Source organism: Theropithecus gelada, chromosome 12, assembly GCF_003255815.1.
Source record: "Theropithecus gelada isolate Dixy chromosome 12, Tgel_1.0, whole genome shotgun sequence".
Lineage (NCBI taxonomy): Eukaryota > Metazoa > Chordata > Mammalia > Primates > Cercopithecidae > Theropithecus > Theropithecus gelada.
The window spans coordinates 41495141-41508792 of record NC_037680.1 but is presented as its reverse complement, the minus strand read 5'-3'; the positions used below and the strand labels follow the sequence as shown (position 1 = coordinate 41508792).

The 13652-nt window shown below is 34.5% G+C and overlaps 1 protein-coding gene across 14 annotated transcripts in view; it reads left to right on the top strand.

Annotated features, from left to right (window-relative positions):
• The window catches only part of SCN3A (sodium voltage-gated channel alpha subunit 3), an 86496-nt gene extending 73206 nt beyond the window's left edge, over positions 1–13290 (top strand). For 10 of the 14 annotated variants that reach the window (XM_025404446.1, XM_025404437.1, XM_025404441.1 and 7 more), the window contains 7 exons: positions 384–506; positions 2952–3224; positions 3941–3994; positions 4814–4951; positions 5993–6097; positions 8273–8543; positions 9453–13282. In XM_025404446.1, the coding sequence (XP_025260231.1) occupies positions 384–506; positions 2952–3224; positions 3941–3994; positions 4814–4951; positions 5993–6097; positions 8273–8543; positions 9453–10648 (2160 nt within the window). In that variant the 3' untranslated portion in view covers positions 10649–13282. Of the gene's footprint in view, positions 1–383; positions 507–2951; positions 3225–3940; positions 3995–4813; positions 4952–5992; positions 6098–8272; positions 8544–9452 lie in introns of all 14 variants that reach the window. The other 4 variants (XM_025404444.1, XM_025404443.1, XM_025404433.1 and 1 more) reach the window with 3 other exon arrangements.
• The last annotated feature ends 362 nt before the right edge of the window (positions 13291–13652 follow it).

The following is a 13652-nucleotide window of genomic DNA, read 5'->3' as shown; positions in this document are numbered from 1 at the left end:
AAAAAAAAAAAAAAAAAGAAAAAGAAATATTATTTCTAATCAATAATATTAAGCACACATCCATGGAGGATCTGGCATTGAACTCAATCCTGATGCACAGGTTGAAAAGGGGTCCATGGTTGTAAAATATCTAACTGGAGGTATTGACGAGTGTTTATATATATGGGCAAGTATTCTGGTTTCATTGGTTAAAAAAAAAAAAAAAAAAAGCAATAGTATGAGAGCAGACTGGCAATATAAGATGATCCCACTATGTGGAAGATGAAAGTTGCCAAGGTATGTTCAAATTAGTATTTAGTCCACACTAAATAGGTACCACACCCTATACCTTCAGTCAACAGTTTATTTCTTGGTCAACTAATTAACATTTTTTCCTTTTGTAGGTTTCTTTGGTTAGCCTGGTAGCCAATGCTCTTGGTTACTCAGAACTCGGTGCCATCAAATCATTACGGACATTAAGAGCTTTAAGACCTCTAAGAGCCTTATCCCGGTTTGAAGGCATGAGGGTAAGAAGAATAGACACTCTAATTATTCATGTCAAAATTACATGTAGGTAATGATTTGGATAGAGAAGGGTGCCATACTCTTCTGATATTTATTTCATAGAATTACAGAATTAGAGCAAAAATCTTAGAGATCACAAAGCCTAGCCTGAAACTGGAGTTTATTTAAACAGGCTCTCAGAATTTGGGGGGACAGAACTGAGACTAGCATCCAAGTCTTCTTGTCACAGTTCAAATATGTTTCTACAACACCCAAAAGCCTTCGACTGCCAGTTATTTCTTTTCATTGCTTACACACCTTGAAATGACTACTGACTACTGACATTCATCTGTGGTGGGGAGTTTCTTTCTCTCAATAGTTTGATTCCTTCAAAATTACTGGTAATGAATGAAAGGTAAAATGGGTTTTGTGTGCTTTGCTTCTTGAATTAATATCCATATTAAAAAATTATTGCATAAGGAAACATTAAATTTTAGCCTCTACAAATTGCTAAATAACATCCAAAGTGAAGGGTTAAGGTAATTAACTAAGCATTTCAGGCTACCCCCCAGAATTTGTTTTATAGATCTTTTTTCTAGTTGAGCATTCTGAATGAGGTTCACTTTTTCTATAGCAGTTGTATCTTCCTCCCCAGCTGCCTTCCTTAATGTGTATATTATGTATCTAAACATAAAATCACACTTATTATAGATACCACCCATTTGCCATGACCCTCAGTAGAATTTAGCACAAAGGTCAGTTTTGTTTCATCTGGCTTGTGAGTGCATGTGGATATTTAATTTCTTCTAGGTCTTAGGGCTTTTATGTTAGGAGATGGTTTGTTTGGGGCAATAAAAATATTTCAACCTGGACTTTAAAGTTCACTCATCAGGGAGAACTAAGCCACTCTCCAGAATCATTGTAATCAAAGAAATATTTGGCTTTTACATTGTAATTTCATTTCTTTGCTAATGTTAAAGAAAGTTAGATAAGATAAAATTCACAAAGATTACTATATAATGTCAAATTCTTTTCAAACCAAACTTTTACCATTACACATATTACTTAAGCTCTCATTTGGTTCCATGGTTTCCTATTAACAGTTCATCTTTGAGGGGAGATAGCAATTGAGCAAAATTTAAAACTTATAAATTTTCTCTAATCTGAAAAATATTCAAAGTTTAGAATTTTTAATTCAGTCATATAGCAGAATTAATATTCCAGATGCAAATTACGAGAATGTATTATGCATTTACTTGAAAACAGGAGAACCTCTGGTGGTGTGTACCAAGCTTGTCCAGTCCGCCTTATTTTGTTATTTTGTTGTTCTGTATTGTTTTAGGGTCTTAACAGCCTGAAGTCGTGGTTTTTAGTTTCTATCTCTAGTGATAAGCGGAAAAGAGGGATGAGGAAGGGACTTTACTGGCCCAACCAGAAAAAGAAACTAAGAACCCAATGAATGTATCCTCTCCCTGGCAAGTAAAATGCATATGGCTTAACTTCCAAAAGAAACAAAATTCAAGTAGCATTGGAACTGTTTACAATTTTGGATTTCTGGTTTTGATGTCAATTTAAGATTTCTTGGTATTGATTTCTAAAATAACATTTGCAGTATTTTTAAAATAAAGCAATACTTTTATTTAATATAAATGCTTAACAGAATAGTCCAACATGAACTAGATTAAATTTAGATTAAAAAATTACTATCAACTTTCATAAAGATTTCAAAATACATCTTAATATCTTGTGAATGTAATGAGAAGTAAAGTGAATGAATTTCCCTTTCATGAAATAAGTCATGAAATAGGGTTGATGAAGTAGCATGTGCTCCAAAGTGAACATTTAAGAGACTATGAAGTAATAATAATGGGAACATATCCAGTACTGTTATGTCCAGATATAAATTCCACCTTTCCCCCTAACAATATACCTTTTTATTGAGATTTACTAACAGGGGAAAAAAGGGACCCAGTAAATTCCTAATCCTGTTCTTCATAGTCATAAAAAGTTAACTTGATCTGAGAATATAGATTTAAGGCATTTTTACTACTTCGTTTATTTGTAAAGAGTTTGTTGGTTCGCTTTTTCAAATTATTCATTCATTAACACTCTTGAAAATTAAAATGTATTGCTGAAAGACGATTATTTTTTCTGTTGGCATTTAATGCATCTTTCTATTCTTTTTTCCCCAGCATACACACATTTTCTGACTCCATCTTACTATACCAGGTTTTTGATGATTTCTTTTCATATTGTAGCATATTTTGCTTTCCTTAAAACCTTAGATCTTTAGTTGTGTCATTGTTTTCCCTCAAATATGTGCTAGAAAATATTAGAAGAAATAACTTCTCCACCTAAATTTTTATTTAACTCTTTTCAAGCACATGTTAGTACGAAACAAATACACTGAAGGAATGGTTTCCATTCTAAAGGTTTGTAAGCTACGTTCCCCTCGTTTTCTCTTCTAGGTGGTTGTGAATGCTCTTGTTGGAGCAATTCCCTCTATCATGAACGTGCTGTTGGTCTGTCTCATCTTCTGGCTGATCTTTAGTATTATGGGTGTGAATTTGTTTGCTGGCAAGTTCTACCACTGTGTTAACATGACAACGGGTAACATGTTTGACGTTAGTGATGTCAACAATTTGAGTGACTGTCAGGCTCTTGGCAAGCAAGCTCGGTGGAAAAACGTGAAAGTAAACTTTGATAATGTTGGCGCTGGCTATCTCGCACTGCTTCAAGTGGTAAGTGGCTACTGTGTGAGTTTTGAAAAAATTTTCAAGATGTTTCAAGTAAGATTATTTCCCTGATGTTCTTCATTTGAATGACTAACATTTGACAGTATGAAAAAAAGTTAATGATAACATCTATAATATCACCTTGAATTGATCATAAAAAAGATGTTATAGTTATTTTATAATACATTTTCCTCAGTGTTAAGCTTTTAGTATGTTTTAATGTGATTTTATATTTCTGCTTCCTTTTTATTATATTTTTGGGTACTGGTATCGTTTTAGTTTTCTGTATCAATTATTGCCAAAGGAGCAACTTTAGGTACTAAAATAACAATATATATTTGTAGTGATGAATTAAATGTATAAATTATTAGCCAAATACTTTATTATACCAATGTCTAGGAAATATGATTCCACTATGTGTGAAAACGCAAATCATAGAGCATATAAGGGAATTGGGACTGAGATGGCAGTTTCATGAATAAAGTCTTTCACTAAATTTTAGTGTAGGAAGAAAATAGAATACTTTCAAGGAAAGAAAAAGGAAACAAGTTCCAGACTTTAAATACAAATGTTTTTCTATTTCGATTTTATTTCAGTATCTTCATATGAAATTTCACAATATTGTACAAAAAGTTATTTGTTATACTGTCAGATTTTCATCTGGTTAAATGTCATTGTTGGGTGAAATTTTTATGAACAATTCAAATATATGTTATTTGCAGGCCACATTTAAAGGCTGGATGGATATTATGTATGCAGCTGTTGATTCACGAGATGTAAGTATCACTCAAATATTATTTATCGGTACTAGACTTCTTATGGCAAATACTGGTGGTAATTTAAACACTGAAACATCCAAAATTTTATATTAGAACATTTAATATTGCATATAAAAAATGAACACTCTGCTTCAATATACATGATGCTTGATTAATGTGTACCTAATACATAATATGTAGCTAATATGAAAGGATATCTAGCTGCACGGATCCTAAGACATTAGATTGGCCCAGTAAATAAGACTATTCTGAGTGGGCAAGTTGTTCAGTGGGGAAGTAACTTGTCTCTCCCTATCCCTGGAGAGTATGATAAACCAGACTCTGTGAAGCAGCTTCCAAGAATATCATGATACAGAAAAGCAGGCAAGTTTCAGGGACACTCAATTTAGAAAATGAAAATAAAAATAACTCCGCAGAACCTATCTGTGCTGAATTTTCCTCTTAGAAGTTGATGTTCTGCTCTTAAAGCCATATTTCCAAAATTCAGCATTTCCAAAACCAAACTGAAAATATTGCAAAAAAATTATGACTAATAATAGGCTCAAAATGTTTCCCTGCTTATATCACCATTATTTATGTTAAAGAATATGTTAAAGGTAATGCACAATGGGAAAACAGAATCAAGAACAATCATAAAACTTGCAAACTTTCATTTTACTAGATCATGCTAGTTTTAAAACATTGCTTTTGCAGAACAATATCTCAGGGTAAGGCAAAAGTAGCACTGTATTAAATAATAGCACTCAATAAATTCCTGATTTAGTGTAAGTATTTATAGTATTTGTAATATTATTGAATATTTTCAATGTCATTTAGGTTACGCTTCAGCCTATGTATGAGGAAAATCTGTACATGTATTTATACTTTGTCATCTTTATCATCTTCGGGTCATTCTTCACTCTGAATCTATTCATTGGTGTCATCATAGATAACTTCAACCAGCAGAAAAAGAAGATAAGTATTCTTCACGTTTTACCTTTCTTCATTCTGAGGTTCTGTCTGTTAATACAACCAAATAACCAGGATACTTGTAGTCATGACAGTCTTAAATCATGTTTATATTATTTTCAGTTTCCCATGTGGTTATAAAAGCTGCAGGGATTCCAGCCTCTAGTCAGTGGCTCTTCTCAAAGTTTATCTATTGGATAGCTTTACAACCCAAAACTGTGTCCGCGCCTTCAGACCCATCCAATGGGTCTCCAGTGCTTTAGTCTGGCTTACAGAGCCTTTCAGGAATTACCTCCACCCAGTTTTCCATCTTCATCTTTTCCTACACTTCATTCTATACATGTGTATTTCTCTACTAAATAGTCACCACCCATACATCTACATGAGTTTTCTGTCCTTTTCTGAAGAAGCATTCCCTTGTACCTCCATGGCTTTTTGTGATTTTTTTTTTATCCTGGAATGTTCCTAGAAAACCCGTAATCATCTTTTAAGGCCTAGCTTAAGGGTAAGCTATGTAACAGCTTGTCTCTGAGGCTCTGAACTCATTGTTGCCTCTGCAGTACATTTAATTTTTTTTTGTCACATCAACATACACTGTCCACCTATGTTTTCAGTTTCCTGCTCCACTTAGAAGCAGAATACTGTATCTTATATATTTATGTAATTCTGATACCCAGCACATTGTCTAGCACACAGAAAGTGTTCAAAAACTGTTGAACGAAGAAGTAAAATTATCGGCAGTGAAATGGACTAAGAAAATGTTTTCTGTTTTACAAAAATATATTTGAGACCCTCGTGCCTACTTTTAAACATAGTATAATCAAATTAGGATCCTGTAGTGATCAAAGTTTTATGTCCATAAGGATTTTCCATAATATTAAGACAGTCAGAATTTCACATAAATGGGAAAAGCAGGATAAATGTACATGTAGCAGGATAATATCCACTTAAAACTTAGAAAAGATTAAAGGAAAGACAAATATTTTTTGTAAAAGTGCTATTGGAACACATATTAGAATTGTAACCAGTTTTATACTATGTCTTTACTTTGGAGGTCAAGACATCTTTATGACAGAGGAACAGAAAAAATATTACAATGCAATGAAGAAACTTGGATCCAAGAAACCTCAGAAACCCATACCTCGCCCAGCAGTAAGAATTACTTATCTCCTTTAATGTTCCAAAGCCATGTGTCCATATGGTCAAATTGAACAATGCTCTGGAGCAGAATATATTAGATGACATCACCAATATTGAGCCCTAATTATAAAGTTCATATTTTGTATCATAATTCACAACTTCTGCACTCATTAGGAGTTACCACATTCCAAAAAGGAGGTAATGTTCTTTATAATTTGTGAACTGAAAACTTCTAGCTCAGGGTTCCCAATAAATGCTTCCAAAGCAAGATTCACTTTCCTGCTACCAACAGCACACCTGGTTCCTCCTCCTTTAGCCTTCCCATCCCACTCTCCATGGTTTCCCTCTATACTCTCTGTTCCCTCCATTCTTAAGACTAGAAAATATTCCAAACCTGTTTAGAAAGGGAAAATATGTCATAAAAATTGTTTGTTTCACCAAATACACCAAAACAGAATAAGGCGTATTCAGAATGCATACTCTGTAGAGCCTCATGATAATGGAATGATGTAATAATGATAGATTATGTTCACAGAGTGGGACTCTAACTCAGCTATTATCTGAGATAGGTAAAGAATAAGGAAACTGAGGCCCAAAGAGCATATGAATCATGCCCCAAGTCACAAATCTTGTAATTGCCAGAACTGGGACTTGACAAGGCCTCATAAATTCTCTAAGTGACTTGACTTTACCGTATTTATAAGAGTAGTTGGAATGTGAGGGAGCAGGGTAAGAGAGGAAAGTATTGAACCAACTTTACTAGAGTTCTTTGGCTGGGCGCTGTGGCTTACGTCTGTAATCCTAGTACTTTGGGAGGCTAAGGTGGGCAGATTACGAGGTCAGGAGATCAAGACCATCCTGGCTAACACGGTGAAACCCCGTCTCTACTCAAAAAAAAAAACAAAAAAAAAAACAATTAGCCGGGCATGGTGGCAGGCACCTGTAGTCCCAGCTACTCAAGAGGCTGAGGCAGGAGAATGGCATCAACCTGGGAGGCGGAGCTTGCAGCAAGCAGAGATCGCACCACTGCACTCCAGCCTGGGTGACAGGGCGAGACTCAGTCTCAAAATAAATAAATAAATAAATAAATAAATAAATAAATAAATAAAACATGGTCAGTTCATGACCTTTGATTTTTGGTAAGCCATGAAGTTTTAAGTTTTTACTCTAAATGATTAATAATATATTTCTTTAATAAAACTATATTTAATAGCCATATTAACATAAGAATCTTTGAAAGCATGTTGTTCCTGAGATGATTGTTAATAAGACAAAGAAAAAAATGTTTAAAGTCATGCATTTTTGTTAAAGCATAGGGCATAGGTAAAGAAGGACAGATGGAAAGAAATACAGATAAATTAACAAACCCATACAGAGATTCACAGAGCTAGAGAAGTAGAATTCAACAGAAATGTGACTGATGTATTTTGGGGGAGGAAAATAAGGTATAAACCAAAATTTCTAAAATATTGATAAATGAACTGGTGTATTCATCTATCTAAATGTCTGTCGATATTAACCTACTTTGTAAATCTTTGTTATTCATTGTCACTATTTTTTAATAAAAATTTTCATATTTATTGAAATCAAGCAAAGACTATACATATTATCAGCCAATTGCCACAAATTTATGTTTGTTTTTGTTTTGTTTTTTAAGAGACAGCACTTCACTCTGTCACCCAGACTAGAGTGCAGTGGCAAGACCATAGTTCACTGCAGGCGCAAACACCTGGGGTCAAGTGATCCACCTCAGCCTCGCTCGTAGCTGGGACTGCAAGCCTGTGCCACCATGCCTGGCTAATTTTTTTTTTTTTTTAATAGAAATGAGGTCTCGCTATGTTGCCCAGACTGGTCTGGAACTCTTGGCTTCAAGAAAGCCTTCAATCTCAGCCTTCCAAAGTGCTGGAATTACAGGCATGAGGCGCCATGCCCAGCCCTAATTTATGTCTCATCCAACCTTTGTCTTTCCATTGGACCTAAATAAACCAACTATGCTTTGTTTAGCTATATAAATTTTTTTTTCATTTTTTTAACATGAAGAGAAAAAAAGCACACAAAATTGTTTGGGATAATATGAGGAGGGTGCACATTCATCGCCATATGTGGAAGGGCTTTATCTACAATTTTACTGGATTATTCTTTATGAAATATATATAGTAACCTTATCTCTCTTCTCTCACTTTCTAGAACAAATTTCAAGGAATGGTCTTTGATTTTGTAACCAGGCAAGTCTTTGATATCAGCATCATGATCCTCATCTGCCTCAACATGGTCACCATGATGGTGGAAACCGATGACCAGGGCAAATATATGACCCTAGTTTTGTCCCGGATCAACCTAGTGTTCATTGTTCTGTTTACTGGAGAATTTGTGCTGAAGCTGGTCTCCCTCAGACACTACTACTTCACTATAGGCTGGAACATCTTTGATTTTGTGGTGGTGATTCTCTCCATTGTAGGTAAGAACAGCTTAATTACCAAGAGGTACAGTTACGGAGAAACGGTTGCCCCAGGACCTTCCAGCTGATTAACATGGAAATTAGGTCTGAGAATAATAATGCATATAGATCTAAAGTTCAACACTAACATATATGAATAAAAACTCTGAAACCTGGGTTTATTCACAAAGCTAACTGGTTAGAAACCATGTTAGGAATACCAGGTTTGGGAAAGAGGTGAAGAAGACAGGAAACAAACTTTATCAGGCGCTCTCCTAATCTTAAACAAAGGTCACAGGCTAAAAGAGGCAGATGGCTTAAAAAACAAATCATTATAATGCAATAAAGTTGGTACTATAAGAAGCACTGAAAAGGAAGTAGCTGTCTCTGCTGGAATGCGTTAACACAGGCTTCCAGAGATAAAGGTAATGCATCCTAGGTGGGTTTTCAAAGAAAAGTTGAGATTAAATAGGAGAAAAAGAGAGAGAGGGAATTATAGAACCCCAAATTTAGAAACTTCAACTTTAACCTCATGTGAAATATGGCCCATTTTTCTCTAACTGAAAAATATCATTAAAAAATAGAAAACAATACATTCAGAGATTTCAGAAATAATTTTTGTTTGTAATTGCCATAATTCATGTGTAGGGATAACTATTCATAGAAATTGGGTTTATATAATGTTAAATTGCCATGCTACCATTGGAGATTATTTGGATTTTGCAAAAATTCATATTGGTTTATGACATTACAGAATCATTGAATAAATCTCTGTAATCAATAATTGCTAATATCAGGGAGTGGATCCAAATATTTAGTAAAGACTGATACTCATAACAAGTTTGTTGTTTTCATAGACCTTAAAAAAGATAAAGCCATCAGGTAAGTAAAAGATATTCTCTGTTTCGCTGTGTTCTATGTTTTCCATAGGTATGTTTCTGGCTGAGATGATAGAAAAGTATTTTGTGTCCCCTACCCTGTTCCGAGTGATCCGTCTTGCCAGGATTGGCAGAATCCTACGTCTGATCAAAGGAGCAAAGGGGATCCGCACGCTGCTCTTTGCTTTGATGATGTCCCTTCCTGCGTTGTTTAATATCGGCCTCCTGCTCTTCCTGGTCATGTTCATCTACGCCATCTTTGGGATGTCCAACTTTGCCTATGTTAAAAAGGAAGCTGGAATCGATGACATGTTCAACTTTGAGACCTTTGGCAACAGCATGATCTGCTTGTTCCAAATTACAACCTCTGCTGGCTGGGATGGATTGCTAGCACCTATTCTTAATAGTGCACCACCTGACTGTGACCCTGACACAATTCATCCTGGCAGCTCAGTTAAGGGAGACTGTGGGAACCCATCTGTTGGGATTTTCTTTTTTGTCAGTTACATCATCATATCCTTCCTGGTTGTGGTGAACATGTACATCGCGGTCATCCTGGAGAACTTCAGTGTTGCTACTGAAGAAAGTGCAGAGCCCCTGAGTGAGGATGACTTTGAGATGTTCTATGAGGTTTGGGAGAAGTTTGATCCCGATGCGACCCAGTTTATAGAGTTCTCTAAGCTCTCTGACTTTGCAGCTGCCCTGGATCCTCCTCTTCTCATAGCAAAACCCAACAAAGTCCAGCTTATTGCCATGGATCTGCCCATGGTCAGTGGTGACCGGATCCACTGCCTTGATATTTTATTTGCCTTTACAAAACGTGTTTTGGGTGAGAGTGGAGAGATGGATGCCCTTCGAATACAGATGGAAGACCGGTTTATGTCATCAAACCCCTCCAAAGTCTCTTATGAGCCTATTACAACCACTTTGAAACGTAAACAAGAGGAGGTGTCTGCCGCTATCATTCAGCGTAATTTCAGATGTTATCTTTTAAAGCAAAGGTTAAAAAATATATCAAGTAACTATAACAAAGAGGCAATTAAAGGGAGGATTGACTTACCTATAAAACAAGACATGATTATTGACAAATTAAATGGGAACTCCACTCCAGAAAAATCAGATGGGAGTTCCTCTACCACCTCTCCTCCTTCCTATGATAGTGTAACAAAACCAGACAAAGAAAAGTTTGAGAAAGACAAACCAGAAAAAGAAAGCAAAGTAAAAGAGGTCAGAGAAAATCAAAAGTAAAAAGAAACAAAGAATTATCTTTGTGATCAATTGTTTACAGCCTATGAAGGTAAAGTATATGTGTCAACTGGACTTCAAGAGGAGGTCCATGCCAAACTGACTGTTTTAACAAATACTCATAGTCAGTGCCTATACAAGACAGTGACCTCTTTGTCACTGCAACTCTGTGAGACAGGGTATCAACATTGACAAGAGGTTGCTGTTTTTATTACCAGCTGACACTGCTGAGGAGAAACCCAATGGCTACCTAGACTATAGGGATAGTTGTGCAAAGTGATCATTGTAACTACACCAAACACCTTTAGTACAGTCCTTGCATCCATTCTATTTTTAACTTCCATGTCTGCCATATTTTTACAAGATTTGTTCTAGTGCATTTCCATGGTCCCCAATTCATAGTTTATTCATAATACTATGTCACTATTTTTGTAAATGAGGTTTACGTTGAAGAAACAGTATACAGGAACCCTGTGGTCCTACTCTACAAGTCTCTCAAATGATGAGACAAAAGTGTTTTGCCAGAGAGATAAAATTTTTGCTCAAAACCAGAAAAAGAATTGTAATGGCTACAGTTTCAGTTACTTCCATTTTCTAGATGGCTTTAATTTTGAAAGTATTTTAGTCTGTTATGTTTGTTTCTGTCTGAACAGTTACGTGCCTGTAAAGTTTCCTCTAATATTTAAAGGATTATTTTTATGCAAAGTGTTCTGTTTCAGCAAGTGCAAATTTTATTCTAAGTTTCAGAGCTCTATATTTAATTTTGGTCAAATGCTTTCCAAAAAGGTAATCTAATAAATCCATTCTAGAAAAATATATCTAAAGTATTGCTTTAGAATAGTTGTTCCACTTTCTGCTGCAGTATTGCTTTGCCATCTTCTGCTCTCAGCAAAGCTGATAGTCTATGTCAATTAAATACCCTATGTTATGTAAATAGTTATTTTATCCTGTGGTGCATGTTTGGGCAAATATATATATAGCCTGATAAATAACTTCTATTAAATCAAATATGTACCACAGTGTATGTATCTTTTGCGAGCTTCCAACAGGGATGTATCCTGTACCATTCATTAAACATAGTTTAAAGGCTATCACTAGTGCATGTTAATATTGCCTATGCTGCTCTATTTTACTCAATCCATTCTTCACAAGTCTTGGTTAAAGATTGTCACATATTGGTGAAAGAATGAATTCAACCTGCTATCTGTCCATTATGTTGAGCAGAATAATTTGAAGCTATTTACAAACACCTTTACTTTTGCACTTTTAATTCAACATGAGTATCATATGGTATCTCTCTAGATTTCAAGGAAACACACTGAATACTGCCTACTGACAAAACCTATTCTTCATAGTTTGCTAAAAATATGTCTAAAACTTGTTTAAATATAAATAATGTAAAAATATGATCAATTTTATTTGTCAGCATTTTGTACATAAGAAAATTATTTTCAGGTTGATGACATCACAATTTATTTTACTTTATGCTTTTGCTTTTTATTTTTAATCACAATTCCAAACTTTTGAATCCATAAGATTTTTCAATGGATAATTTCCTAAAATAAAAGTTAGATAATGGGTTTTATGGATTTCTTTGTTATAATATATTTTCTACCATTCCAATAGGAGATACATTGGTCAAAAACTCAAACTTAGATCATTTTCTACCAACTGTGGTTGCCTCAATATAACCTTTTATTCATGGAAGTTTTTTTTTTATTCAACTTTTGTAGTATTTACGTATGCAGACTAGTCTTATTTTTTTAATTCCTGCTGCACTAAAGCTATTACAGATATAACATGGACTTTGTTCTTTTTAGCCATGAACAAAGTGGCAAAGTTGTGCAATTACCTAACATGATATCAGTTTTTGGTTTTTGCACAAACCAAAAGTTTAATGTTAATTCCTTTTACAAAACTATTTACTGTAGTGTATTGATGAACTGCATGCAGGGAATTGCTATTACTAAAAAGAATGGTGAGCTACGTCATTATTGAGCCAAAAGAATAAATTTCATTTTTTATTGCATTTCACTTATTGGCCTCTGGGGTTTTTTGTTTTCGTTTTTTGCTGTTGGCAGTTTAAAATATATATAATTAAGAAAACCTCTGCTTGATCTGACATTTGTATACATAAAAGTTTACATGAATTTTACAACAAACTAGTGCATGATTCACCAAGCAGTACTACAGAATAAAGGCAAATTAAAAGCAGCTTTGTGAACTTTTATGTGTGCAAAGGATCAAGTTCACATGTTCCAACTTTCAGGTTTGATAATAATAGTAACCACCTACAATAGCTTTCAATTTCAATTAATTCCCTTGGCTATAAGCATCTAAACTCATCTTCTCTCAATATAATTGATGCTATCTCCTAATTACTTGGTGGCTAATAAATGTTACATTCTTTGTTACTTAAATGCATTATATAAACTCCTATGTATACATAAGGTATTAATGATACAGTTATTGAGAATTTATATTAACTTTTTTTCAAGAACCCTTGGATTTATGTGAGGTCAAAACCAAACTTTTATTCTCAGTGGAAAACTCCAGTTGTAATGCATATTTTTAAAGACAATTTGGATCTAAATATGTATTTCATAATTCTCCCATAATAAATTATATAAGGTGGCTAATTGGAATTCATTGGCTTCTTTCTGCTCAAGTCAATTTACACATCTCACTGACACCACAGAGATGCCAAATATTGCTTTGCAAAACCTTTATAATCATTACCCAAGTGATCTATAAGCAATATATTAATTGGTATGCATTTTACCTAAATGACCATCTTCCAGAATCATCAGAAGAGAATTTAGTTGAAAGGGAGAATACTTTAAAAAATATACCTACCTAGCTAAAGGATATTCTGAAAATACTGTCCAGAATAGAAAGTTGCTAACATAATTGGACATATCTTTGAAATAACTACTTCCATAATGAGACTTCATTATAAGATTCTATTTTGAAAATGCAGGTAGAATTGGCTGGGTGCAGTGGCTCA